We start from the raw sequence: 14259 nt of genomic DNA, 5'->3' as shown, positions 1-14259 counted from the left end.
ATTATGCTCTCCTCATTATTCTGCAGTGCCACCTTTACCACAAATTAAGTGACCGGGTAAGTGTCAGTCTTTCTACTAGCAGAGCACTGCCTTCATTAGTGTATTATAACTGACAGCCTGATGTCTAGTGGACCAGATCCACCCATCCCATTGTTTTCGAGAACAGATTTGTGGCATTTCGCTTTTGTCATTTCCCTACAGAATTAATTTTTTGAACTTCACCCAAACACTGTTGGGACTCTTAAATCTACAAATCTACAGATCAGTATGAAGAGAACAAGCATCTTTATAAAGCCTTTCAAGCCTTAAATCTGGTAATATCTCTTGATTTATCTTTAGTCATTTCATCAGTTCTAACATGGACACTTTCTCCCCTAGTACAACTTCTAAGATTAAAATGAGGACATCACAGTTCGGTTTCTGAAGTTGAAATTGGTAATATACTATTTGGGAGGCTGAGGCAGGAGGCTCACAACCCAGGAGTTCAGTCTGAGACCCCACACGTTCTTCTGAGACACGGTCTCATCACGTTGCCCAGGTGCACCTTGAACTCAGTCTTCCAAGTGCCGGGTAAAAGGTGCGCCACCGTGCTGATCCCAACTCTTCAAAACATCTGTGATCTGGATTTTTTTTTCCATTTTATTTCTTTAATAAAACAGTATTTCCCTTTATGCCAACTCAGTTGGAAACTGTTGACTCCCACAATTTAAAATGATCTGGATTCCAATTTAAATAAATACTAAGGTTAAATAAAGGAGAGGCTGGGGAGTGGTTAAGAGCAGACAAAACAAAAGTACAGATCATAAAGCTGAAATAATTATGCACAAAGGGCCCATTCTTAATTACATATTTGTTCTCTTTGCTTTTATTTGCTTTTTGATTCAGACTGTCAGCGTATCTATGAAAATATACCCTCATGAACCAAAAATTTCCCTTCAATGCTCAAGTATTGTAAACATCTCCCAATTAACATTTATAGTGTTCCAAAAATATTTCTGTGAAATGTGTAATTTTATACATTACCTGAAATTATTAGGTGTCATCAGTATTGCCTAAAAAGTATATATAGGGCAGCAGACTTAGAATTTTGATTGAAATATATTTTAATTCAACTAATATAAAAAAAAAGTACTACCTATACTCTCAACCCCTATAAGCTATCACCCCCTTTTCATACTTCCTTGTACAAACTATAGACAGGGTCAATTAGTAAATGCTACATATAGAAACAGAAGATCTGGTCTTTTAAAGGGTGGTAAGCTGGGAAAGTCCTAAGAATATTTTTCTCTCACAAGTTGATATTTTTCTGTTTATGTATATTTACCATTTTCAACATTTATTTATTAAATATTCAATTCTAGCAACTTACTCATCAATTATAAAGTACTTAGTTTGCATAACTTTCAAAAACTGAACAGCTAATTACAGAAATATTATTAGGTGTCAATAAATGCTCACAGTAACAAAACTAGGGTGTGACAAAATAGGGCCAATAATCCAGGTAGTTTGACTTCAGAGCAACACCCCCTCCTACTCCCCAGTACTAAAGATTGAATCCAGTACCTCATACAGGCTAGGCAAGTGCTTTACCACTTGAACAATGCCCCTAGACCTTTATTTTTTATTTTGTTTTTGAGACAGGGTCTCAATGGCCTTTTTATTCAGTCTTGCTTTGAACTTTTGAACCTCCTATCTCCATCTCCCAAGTAGATGGGATTATAGTTGCTCACCACCATGCCTGGCTTTGGAGCAACATTTGTAACCCTGCCATATACTACCTCCCTGTCTTCATATTTGGACAGAAAACTATTATTTGTAATTCATATTCAGATCTTATTTAGATCATGTCTGGGACCAGTGAACTGAGAAAGTTCTCTTATGATGCACATTCCCTCATCAATCACTAATGCTGAGCCCTAGGCAGAATCTGGCCATATCAAGTAAATCAGGGTTTTTAGTCTCTGGAGAAACTCAAAGAGGATAGTAACAATTTTAAAACAACATGAAAGCTGTAATAGAAGCTTAAACTAAAATGCAAACAGTATGTAAGGAAAAGACAGATATTTGAGGAACAGAAAAGGAAATCTGAGATGAGTCTCCACCATTAGTTTGGCAGACAGGAAAGGTAAAACACTTCAAGAGATAAGGCAATTTGCTAAACCTAATTTTGCTCTCACTATTATTTCCTTCTACTAAGGGGAAACTATTTCTGCCAAAATTATACTAACAAAAATATGTCTGTAAAGGTAGAAATAAAAGGCAACAAAACAATCGGAACCTTTGTCATCAAAAGGACAATTTTTACAGTTAATTTTACGTTATCTTTGTAACTTTGATTATTGATTAAAAAAAAATGTCCTGCAGTGAAAATAAGTCTTTTTCTTCTAGTGGAGCAACAAAGGAATAAGAAATGAAAGCAAATATGGAAACAGGGATCTAGCTGGGGGAAATATCTCTTAGATTTCCCATCTTGAACCACTGGCCATGTGAGATGACTTCAGAAAATAAAACAGTATGTACTAAACATGCAGATTTTATCTTGTATAAAAAAGGTAAATATAAGAGTTTCTATCATTTAAAACAGACATCAGATCTGGAAGGGCCACCTTCCAAATGGAAGGATACCATGCTTAAGTGGCACAGCTACTATGGCAGACCAAACTAAAAACAAAAATATTTGTATACCCAAGAGTTTAAAATGTGACCAATGAAAGGCTTCATGGCCAGTTTTTTGGAATGCTGATAAGCCTACACTTCAGCCATATTTTCTGAGTAGTAACAGCTACAAAGTCCTGGAAAACTATCTACATTAATAAAGAATATTAAAAAGAACTAAGGGTACTCTGTACAGGTGAGTGAAGGTATATGCCTGCATGTACTTGCACATTATAGATACACCTGGCTCTGGGGAAGGTAAAATTTAACCTTTAGATTTCAAGGACAATCCATGAATATCTGAGAAAAGAAAAAAATTGAGGCCACTTTTGTAAAATCCAAGGCTATACAAAAAAATGTTAGTGGAAGAATTAAAACAATTTGAAGGGATATCATGAGTGATCATGGCAATGAAACAAAGTTCATCCAATGTGAAATCTGGCCGGCAGTCCTTATGACAGAAAATAACACTGACATATTAAGAACCATCATTGTATCATACATCGCCCAGATCTATGTACTTGTAAGGTACTGCTGCAAACAGATGGAACCACATCAATACCAAATGCATTAGTTTGGCTTGGTGGACCAAAATTATGGATGGTTATTTTCAATAGTTTAATTAAGCAATCAGAAATAAGTGTCAAGAATGGCTTTTAACAGAAACTTCTACTGGCAGAATAAAATGTGAGAAGTGAGAAAACATACTCAGGATAATTATCTTCTAGGTATTAAACTGTTTATATTTAGCTATTCTGTCAAACAGAAATTCTCTTCAACAAAAATGAACATGTACAGCACAAGGACTACAGCTAGTAATATTGTACCACATACTGAAAATTGGTTAAGAAAGTAGATTTTATCTTATGTTCTCCCTCATATGCAGACATTAGATCAAGGGTAAACACAACAAGGGGATTGGACTTTGATCGCATGATAAAGTGAGAGCACACAAGGGAGGTATAAGGATAGGTAAGACACCCAAAAAACTAAATAGCATTTGTTGCCCTCAATGCAGAGAAACTAATGCAGATACTTTAAAACGACAGAGGCCAATAGGAGAAGGGGAACAGGAACTAGAGAAAAGGTTAGTTCGAGAAGCATTAACTTAGGATGTAACACATGTACAGGAAAGCAATGCGAGTAAACTCCCTGTATAGCTATCCTTATCTCAACTAGCAAAAACCCTTGGTCCTTCCTATTATTGTTTATATTCTCTCTTCAACAAAATTAGAGATAAGGGCAAAATAGTTTCTGCCTGGTAGCGAGGGGGTAGGGGGGAAGAGCAAAGGGGTGGAGGATAAGAGAGGGGGCGGGGGGGAAGGGCAGAAATGACCCAAACATTATATGCATGTATGAATAAAAAAAAAGTAGATTTTAGGTGGTCTTAACATCACACAAAATAAGGAACTATGTAAGATGAGAGACATGTTAACTTGTTTGACTATAGTAGACATTTCACTATGAATACCAAAATACAGAATACCTAATATAGAAAAGAAATACTCTCAAACAAAATATTTTTAAATATTTCAAAACAATAAAAATGAAAATGCAAAATTAAAGCAAGCCTAAATCTGAAAATTCATTGATCTAAAAGGTAAGAGATAATTTACCAACAGCAATGATCTAGCTTTTTTAAATTACATTCTCATCTAGAAAAATCTTCCAAAAGAAAAACAAAATTCATGAACAGCTGCAGGCAAAATACATATCTAGATTAAACCTTGGAATAGTTAGTGGACCATAGTAGAGGGAAACAGATGTGTATCTCTGCAGTATGTGATGTCTACATTGCTATACTGGTTTACAAGTCCATTAAACATCTGTGTCCAATTTTGAAAGTACATTCCTGTTTTGTTCCTTCTTGTTCAAAATATTTTTTAAAAGCAAAAAAAATGTATCCTACAGCTTAAAGAAGGTTCATTTTAGATTTTTTTATTCTTACAATACTGTATGTAAAAACAAACAAGCATGCAAATCCTTCCAAAGACATAGTATTCTATATAATATATTTTAATTAAGAATCCTTGGTTCATGAAAATGTGGGTAGAGATTTAAAAGTCAGTTATTACTTATTAAATGTCCACTATTTCTGCTCAAGTAGGAGATTTGAAAAAATGTTGATTAAATTTAAATGTTGTTTAATTATGTAATTAGCATTTTTCAGCTTTTCAGCTCAGAAATGCTAATGGAGTACCAAGGTTACCATGGGACTTACAGAGTTTAGATGATATTTAAATGATATTTCTAATCCACTAAGATAACACAGTATTTTAGCACAAGCCTTCTTAAAGCAAACTTCATAAGGTCATTCAAAGTTGACTGTGATTAAACAACTAACTGCTGTAACTTACAGTGTTTTATGCTTCACCAAGAATCTTTATACAAAGACTACAATTCTACTCTAGTTATGCTTACAAGGAAAGACAGTGGGTATGGCAATGCAAATGCTTAAGTTGAGGCAGGGAAGAAGGAAGTCCCTAGCTAGCCCTACCAAACAACTGGATCCTTTCATCTCAGCCTTCAGAGTCTCTGTACTTTTCATGTTAAAAGGCCTTTCTAATAAGGGCAGAGACCATACCTGACTGGCCCTCCAAAGTGAAAGGTGGCCTTTATCATCAGTTAGAGTCCTACTAGCAGAACAGAAAATACAGGTAACTTTAAACAGAGGAAAATTAATGTTGGAAGTTGATTATACAGATGAATACAAGATGTGAGAAGTCACTAAGAAAGAAAAGGCAATCATATTTTAGTAACACAGGGAAGTAACTAGCACCCATAGACTAGAAGGACAAATGGAAGAGGCACTGCTATAGAAGCCCAAGGCCAAGGTCACAGAACAGATGTTAGAATTATGACAAGCACGTTAGGGGCACTGGGAGATACAAAAGAAACAGCTTTTGCCAGCACAACCAATAGAAAGTGAGACGAGGAAGAATGATCTGGCTCTCCTCCCCTTATATCTCACTAGTGTTCCACATTGGTGTCCCAAACCCAGTGGAAGTCAGCTGTCACTGGAACCCAGGAAAGGTAGCCTACAAAGTTAGCCTTCCTTCAGCACAGAAGAAAGCAGAAGGGTATTTAAAAGAGAAAAAAAAAAAAAGAAACCCCAGATCCAAGGGCAATCAAGCCTAAGATCAGCATGACTTTGAATAAAGTTCACACCATACATACAACCTCATTAATTTACTCAATCCAGCTAATTTCTCATTTCAGTTATTAAACCAATTGTATCTGAGAGTTCAACTGCATATTAATACTTCTAGATCACCTTTCAGATCTTGAAATAAAAACTAGAAAATCAATATGTAATTCTGTTAGGCAAGATATAAACTACCTGACTAGTTCATAATAAGTTATATAAAAATGTTCAACTGAGGTAACAGGAAGTTTGGTTGAATCTGGCTTTCTTGCCTATAAAGTCTAATTTGGAGAAACTTAAAAGATGCATTTTCCAAGAAAAATAAAATAGTTCTTACAGAAATGAGGGAGCATTTAGCATAATTTTAATTTATTGCCAAGTAAAGGCTTCAACTATGCTTTCTCTAAAGCATCTTTTTGGCACCCTCCTTAAAGAAATGTTGGACTTTTAATTATTGATGACTATATTTATAATTACTCATTCAACTCAAAAGAGAATCAGAGTGTTAATACAAATTCAATGGTTTAAGAATGATACTGTAACTAAGAATTATTAAAAGCCAACCCTAGCATAAAAAAAAAAAAATCATAGCCACCCTATAACCATCAATATTATCCAAAGGAACTGAAATAAGTACATCAAAGAGATACCTGCAGTTCATGCTTACTGCAGTACTTTTCACATATGAATCAAACAAGGTGTGCATCAACAAATGAAAGAATAAAGAAAATGTGTTATAAATACACAATGGAATTATTATTCAGCCACAAAAAAAGAATAAAATCTTGTCATCTGCAGCAATGTGAATGTAATTGGAGGACATTATGTTAAGTGAAATAAGTCAGACCCATAAAGACAAATATTATATCTTCTAACTCATATATAGAAGCTAAAAAAACAATTGCTAATTTCATAGACTAGTAGTCACAAGAGGATAAGAATGGCAGGGAGGAGGAGAGACAGAAGATGAATAAAGGACACCAAAATACAGTTAGATAGGAGAGATAAGTACAATTTGTAATATTTTATAAGAAACTAGCAGAGGCATTCAAAGATTCCCAACACAAGGAAATTATGTATGTTTGATATGGAAATGGTAATTAGACCATTACACATTGTATACATGTATCAAATTACCATACTGTATCTCATAAATATGTATAACTAGAAAAAAATAAAAACAAGAAAATAAATCAATGCACTGCTTCACATACAAAAGAGTAACTGCCAACAACTATGACTATCCTTGGCTCTAAACTGGAACACATTACTGTATTAAACTTGAACATTTTAAAAGCTCCTCAAAATCCCTGCTAATCGGCCAGGATTGTTCATTTGAAAGTTATAGAAAATTATAAAGTAAAACTCATCATTTTAAAAATTTTTTGATAAAATTCATTTATGAAAGTATATCTAATCAAATTAATTAAGTCTTTAAAAAGACTTAATTTCCAAATGGTTAGGAAATCTCTGTTGACTGAACATACTATCTTACCTTCAATTATCGTATTAATTAAGTCCAATCAGTTGGTAAATACCATTAGTTTTAATTTATATACATTTTAAGATAAAATATTCTACCTTGACTAAAGATTTCAACAGTAATCTATATATGCTATGTAACGCAGTCTAATTTTATCAACACCAATAATTTCTATTTTATGTGAAAAAAGACACTGATCACATAGCCTAGTGAACTACAAATATAAGACAGTCAACATGACAGCAATAGTGGAAACATAATGTTAATTTTGATGAAACAGTCCCAATATGTCCTTAATAGCCCTTAAAGGCTTTCAGGAAAACATTTAAGTCTCTACAAATTTAGTAGAAAAATAATAGTTTCTTCTTATGATTTTAAAGGTAAAAAATATAGCTTATTCTTTTTTTTAAAAAAAGATGACTAGCCAATAAACTAGTACCATTTTAGAATAAACTATCATGAAAGATGTTGCTATTTTTAAAATACTGCTACCATTCTGCAATTTATCAAGTATAGTTAAATGCAGAAAAACTGCTACTAAATTCATTGCTTTTATTTCACCAATGAAAGGTTTTCTGTGAACACTTACCATCCACTCAGACACAATAATATCCACTTTTTCTACAGGAAGAAGAACTTCTTCAATCTTTCCTTTAATTAGTACAACAGTATCTTCAAGTTTATTTAGTCTGGAAATTATCACAATGAATTAGATTAGTATATTAAACAGATGCTGAAAGCTAGTTAAAATACATAATTTTTATGCCAAATGTTCATATTGTTTTGTGGTACAAAGAAGTATGTTCAAAGTTTATTTATCCCCTGGGTATGATAACTATAATAATGAATGCCCCAAAATGTTTCTGGTTAATACGGCAATACACAGAATTCAGTCTGAAAAGAAATCTGAATTCTTTCGAGAATGCACATGAATAATAAAGTTACTGGCTTAAAAGAATAATGAAAGGAGGGGTGGAGACAGAGCAACATGGATAATATGAAAGCACAATTTACTGGAATTAGCGTGCGTGGTAATAAGAATTAGAAGTCAGAGACTACTTTAATCCCCAGATTGTGTAGCACATGTTAGCTCTCTAATATGCACCAAAATTGTTAGTAATCTCAACAGGCCAGTGTACTCATGTGTACAGAGAATAGTAACACCTACCCTATTTATTTCACAGGCCATTGGGGGATTAAATATTTGTGAAAACTGTGTACACCTTTCAAGCACCACATAATGGTAAGGATATTATCCGCAAGAGTAAAATATCATATGATGTGCAACCCTTGAAATCCCGCCCCAATCCTAAATTATTAACCTTGCCCAAAGGCATTCATTAGGATTTGCATATGCTTGATCATAATATTAGCACCTATTGTTAAACCTCCTCTTCTTCTACAATTTGAAACAATTAACAGAGTTAGAGATAATTTCAGCAAGCTGAAAGCAAGTTGCAGTTTAAATTTGTATCTAAATTATTAAATCCTCAATCCTCAAAGTATATAACTTGAATTACTTTACTTAGAAAGGAATTTTTTTTTAGGGCTGGGAGTGTGGCTCAATTGGTAGAGTGCCTTCCTAGAGAAAGGAATTTTTTTCTTTATTTTTTCCCCTGTAGCAGAGAAGAGATTCCTACCCCCAACTTCCTAAAGGTTGTCATTTTGATAGAATTAAATGCATTCATTTTAATTTTGTTGAATTTGAAAAAACAATGATACTTAGGTAATCATGATGGTAATTAATACATAGTACATTTCCAACTCCCCCAAAAGATTCACAAGTGCCCATTCTCAAAAAAATCCTCCCATCCACAACCACTGATCTTTCATTACTTATTGGACTTGTATTTTCAGAGTTTCATGCTAATAGATTCATACTGACCATACCTTTTTGTGCCTGTTTCTTTCAACAGACAGGATACTACTTAGATTTATACTTGTTTTGGGTTACATCAGTCATATTCCTTGGTATTGCTGAGTAGTATTCTACTGTGTGAATAGACCACAATTTTGTATACCCACTCACCTATGGATGGAATTGTGGATTGTTTCTAGCTTTGGGCTAGAATGAACAAAGCTGCTATAAACATTTGTGTGGAATTAGACTTACTCTGTCAAATGGTAGTGTATATCTAACTTTTTAACAAACTGCCACTTTGTTTTACAAAGCACATATACAATTTTACATTCCCATCAGCAATGTATGCACATTCCTGTTCTCTCATGTCCTCGTCAATACTGGGTAGTCTTGATCTTTTTAGGTTTTAACTGTGCAGCAGGATCTCTTTGTGATTATAAACTGTACTTTTTTTGGTGGCACTGGGGTTTCAACTCAGGACCTCACACTTGCTAGGCAGGTGCTCTACCACTTGAAACAGTCAGTCCACAAACTGCACATGCTAACTTACTGCCACATTCCCCCATTTCCTTCTTCATTTTTTTTCCCTCCATATCAATACCTGCTGATATAGTACTGAAGAAAGCTTGTTGGAAGACTATCACTAACCAATACTTGATCCTGAACTTAAATAGAATACTTCCAGTGCTTTCCCACAATGCTAGTTGTACAGGGGATAAATCTGATCAACATACATTACATATATGTATGGAAAACTTTACCTTTCAATATGTTGCTCCATATAGTTTTTTATTTTATTTTTTGATGCTAGGACTGAAACCCCAAGGACTCCTGCAGGCTGAACATACACCCAGTAATACTACCGAGTTATATCCCCAGCCCAGTTTCCTAAAATTGTGATTAGGATTCTTGTACAAACTATTAATGAATGAGTGACCTGTATTTTTCTGTTCTACCGGGTTTTGCTGTCAAGGTTATACTGGCCCCCTATATTGATGATTTATTCTTGACATAACCTGCAAGTAGACAGGAAAGAATTGTGTTTGCAGTAAGTAGAATCAGGGGAAGTGGATCACCTAACAGAGAGAGGAAACTGAATGACTATATCATCTTATAAACAAAAATCAATGCCCCAGTGAATTACAAGCCTAAATACAAAAGGGACAATTACAAAGAATTTACATGAAAATATACTCCCCAACAACTTTAAAATATTTAGGTAAATATTTCTTACTCAATCCATAAATAATGACAACCATAAATAAAAATGTTGCTAAATAAGATTTGAGAATTTCAGTTAATCAAAAGACATTATGAAAAGAGTGAAAAGCAAGAATGGGATAAAACTGCATTACATAGAACCTATAGTTCAAATCCAGTATACATATAAATAAACAAGAAAAAGACAAAACTCAAAAGAAACCTAACAAAAGATATAAACAAACATTCACAGGAAAGGAAATCCAAATGGCCAATTATCATAGAAAAAGATGCTTAATCTCATTAACAATCAAAGAAACAAAAGTTGAAATTACAATGTAATACTTTCCACAACCAATTGAAAAACTTTAGAAGGGTAGAAGATACCATCCAGAGCTGTTACATAATATTAGGACATAGCACATTCATTCTACTTTTTTTTTTTTTTGGCCGTACCGGGATTTGAACTTAGGGCCTTAGCAGTCTACCAGTTGGGCCACACTTTCAGCTTAATACAATTAAGGTAATTAAAAACTGGCAAACTGGAAAATAGCTTGGCAGTGTCTGGGAAATCTGAAGACATGTATACCCTAAAGACTGCATTTCTACTTGTAAGTATATACCCTACAGATATGCATACTGGGGCACATATGCAAAATGTTCTTAACAGAACTGGTCACAGAGCCCACCTGATTGAGAAAGAGCAGGGGACACAGGGAGGACTGGGAAGTGTTCTATTTCTAACCCTAGATGATGGTTACTACCTGTTATTTAGGCACACATATGGATATTAATGTTCACTTGGTTTTGTAATTGTTTTATATCTATGCTTATATCTGAGTTTTCAAATAGGTATTGAATAAAATTATTTCTAGTGAAATTACTATAGCTACTTATTATTTACTGAAATACCTATTAAGGCTTTAACAATAAGAAACATTTTAAAAAAAACAAAAAACAAAAGGCAGTCTTCTTAAAAGAACAAAACGTGTCCAATGCCAAAAAGTATCTCCAGAATGGTTATGCAGAATCGAGATCTGTGTTCTGTAAACAGCCATCTGCTCAGGCTGTTTACTGTCTGCTACATGTCATAATGCTATTTGCATCAGTAATTACTTCTTGTCCAAACGTAATAGTGAAGATTATGATTTCAGGGACTACAAAGGAAAAAAGACAAAGCACCATAATTCCTAGTAATTTGGATTTAAAAAGCTCAACATAGATATCAGACACATAGATAACCTCTTTCATGAGACTATTAGTTTTTATCACTACCTGATTTTCCAGTTATGAAAAAAAGTATAGATTTTACTTAGTTTTCTAAAGTGGCTAGTCCTTTAACCTCACTTTAAGCATGAAAGCATTCTAAATGAACCCTATGTTTGGAAACACCTGTTAAAAAACTAGCATAGCTTTAATTTACAGAAATACTTCATTGTAATGAAAAGGCTACTTTAAGTAGTTCTCTTAACTAAACCAATAAACACTGAATTATCAACTCAGTTTCTGAGTTTAATTTTACTTCATTCGTGATTCAGGGGACATCACCATGATTAATTCTCTTGTACTGAGCATTCAGAGATAAAACACACAGTCCATGCCCTTAAGAGTATGATCTAAGAGAAAAAGAGCAGCACACATCATAGGGCACTACGAGGATACAGAATGGTAAAGCTAAGTTAAGTGACATCTGACTTTAGCTAGGAAGACAACATAACAAAGTTATATATGGGTATGAGTGGGGGGAAGGGGAGGAGAAATGGCAAATTTAAGAACTATGAATAATTTAGTACAAGTAGAAAGGGTAATATCTAGGGATGACTTGGAAGGTATTTAGAGATGATGCTAATGAGTCCAGATTTTATTTAAAGACAACAAAGAACCATTTCAGGATTTTGAGAATAAGAAGTACAGGATATTTATAATTCGCCTTGTGCATAGTGACATGGTCAGTGTTCTAAGGAATACAGGAAAATAGACTAGTAAACAGCATGAAGTATCTCAGGAGTTCATATAATGAGCACATTGTCAAGCAAAGTGCATGACATTCAAAGTTAGTGACAAAATAATTCCAAAGTTCACCTAGAAGAATTAACAGATAACAACTACTTTTTTAAAAAGCACACAGAAGAGAAGAAATACTCCATTCGATTTTAAAATATACAAGCTATATTTCACTTTCAGTTCAATAGGTCTTCAAAATCCACACATTTATTTCTCTTTTGTTGCCCAAACACATTGAAAATGACAATAAAATGTTTTAATAAGTAACAAAAGCACAAAGATATTGGAAAAGGGTATTAGAAAAACAAAGATTCTAATAATTTCAGTGGGACGAAAAAAGGGAATGAAATCACACTGGCAAACCTGTGAAGGATCCAGAGCTCTCAACATGCACATCAGAAATTGCAGTGAAGGTCGGAGACATTCTTTGCAACACAAAACCCTGAGTTTAGAGTTCATGAATTAAGAGTAACAAAGGAATTAAATTACTGGAAGGATTGTGACTTGACCAGGTCTCCCTCTTGCCCTCAGTACCAGTTAACATTACTAAAGAATTCAGTCCTCCATGCATAAATGTAAAAAAGGCAAGAATCCTTAACTGTATGAAGGGGGAGGTATACATGTACTGCATGAAAGTAACCATAAAAAAAATAGGGCTCAGACTCAGAACAAGGCTATTCCATGAGGTTCCCCTTTCAAATGAGTATTGTGTATATTTTACATGTGTATAGCTATAGAATTACTCTAAAGACATGATTACTTGATATAAGGTACCTCAGCTTCTAATATAGTGGAAATACTGATAAAAAAAAAAAAAGAATCATTTGGATCCTGTAATCAATGGGTTTTTAGGCCTTGGTAATGACAACCTACCTGGCTTTGAACATGTGATGTACTAGTAGTTGAAAATTCATTAATTTATTTACCCACCAGACAGGTATTTACAGTGAATGCCTACTATGTACCAAGGGGATGAGGCACATCAGTGAACAAAAAGAGAAAAATCCTGCCTAACCTAGGGGAACTGATAATTGAATAGAACTTACATTTCCACAAATTTCATCTTCTGTGACCTAAAGCTTTTAAGACCATCAAGAGATATACCATAATGTCAATAGTGATTTCTGATAGTGGAATCACAGGTATTTTTTAGTTTCTTTTTTATCTTTTCTTATGTCTTCTCAACACAGAAACAACTTTTTTTACCTTTCTTCTTCTTTCATTTAAAAGGGAGAACTTCTATGTTAATTCTTTTTGATCTAACCTAGAAGGTAACACACCACACAGGAAATTAATGTGAGTCAACTCCCTGTATAGCTATCCTTATCTCAACCAGCAAAAACCTTTGTTCCTTCCTATTATGGCTTATACTCTCTCTACAACAAAATTAGAGATAAGGGCAAAATAGTTTCTGCTGGGTATTGGTGGGGGGAGAGGGAGGGGGCGGAGTTTGTGGTAAGGGAGGGGGTGGGGGCAGGGGGGAGAAATGACCCAAGCCTTGTATGCACATATGAATAATAAAACAATAAAAAATAAAAATATAAATAAATAAAAGGGAAAACTGGGGGGAGAAACCAGTTTTTTTGTGCCCCAGGGAATGGTTCGAGAGAAAGTGGTAGGAGACAAAGACAAAATACAAACAACTTTGTCTGTTAAGCACAGATTCATTCACATACAGTATATAGGAATGTTATTTAAGGTATGGATTTTTAGTTGGCAGAATGGCTCAAGGGGAAGCGTGCCTGCCTAGCAAGTGTGAGGTCCTGAGTTCAAACCCAGTACTACTCCCACCTCCCCCCAAAAAAGATGTGGATTTTTAGAAATATCAAACATAGAACACAGATCTAAGAAACCTTAGTATTACAGTCTGAATATGAAATGCCCCTCAGAGGCTCATGTGTTAAAAGTTTG

The 14259-nt window shown here is 34.2% G+C and overlaps 1 protein-coding gene across 5 annotated transcripts in view; it reads right to left on the bottom strand.

Annotated features, from left to right (window-relative positions):
* Nucleotides 1–14259, bottom strand: part of Prmt3 (protein arginine methyltransferase 3) — a 133230-nt gene that overhangs the window by 86244 nt on the left and 32727 nt on the right. For all 5 annotated transcript variants that reach the window (XM_074042846.1, XM_074042853.1, XM_074042850.1 and 2 more), the window contains one exon: nt 7873–7972. In XM_074042846.1, the coding sequence (XP_073898947.1) occupies nt 7873–7972 (100 nt within the window). The remainder of the gene's footprint in view (nt 1–7872; nt 7973–14259) is intronic.

The sequence above is a fragment of the Castor canadensis genome, chromosome 1 (genome assembly GCF_047511655.1).
Source record: "Castor canadensis chromosome 1, mCasCan1.hap1v2, whole genome shotgun sequence".
In the NCBI taxonomy this organism is placed as follows: Eukaryota; Metazoa; Chordata; class Mammalia; order Rodentia; family Castoridae; genus Castor; species Castor canadensis.
The sequence above is the reverse complement of the archived record's forward strand: the minus strand, read 5'-3'. Positions and strand labels throughout refer to the sequence as shown.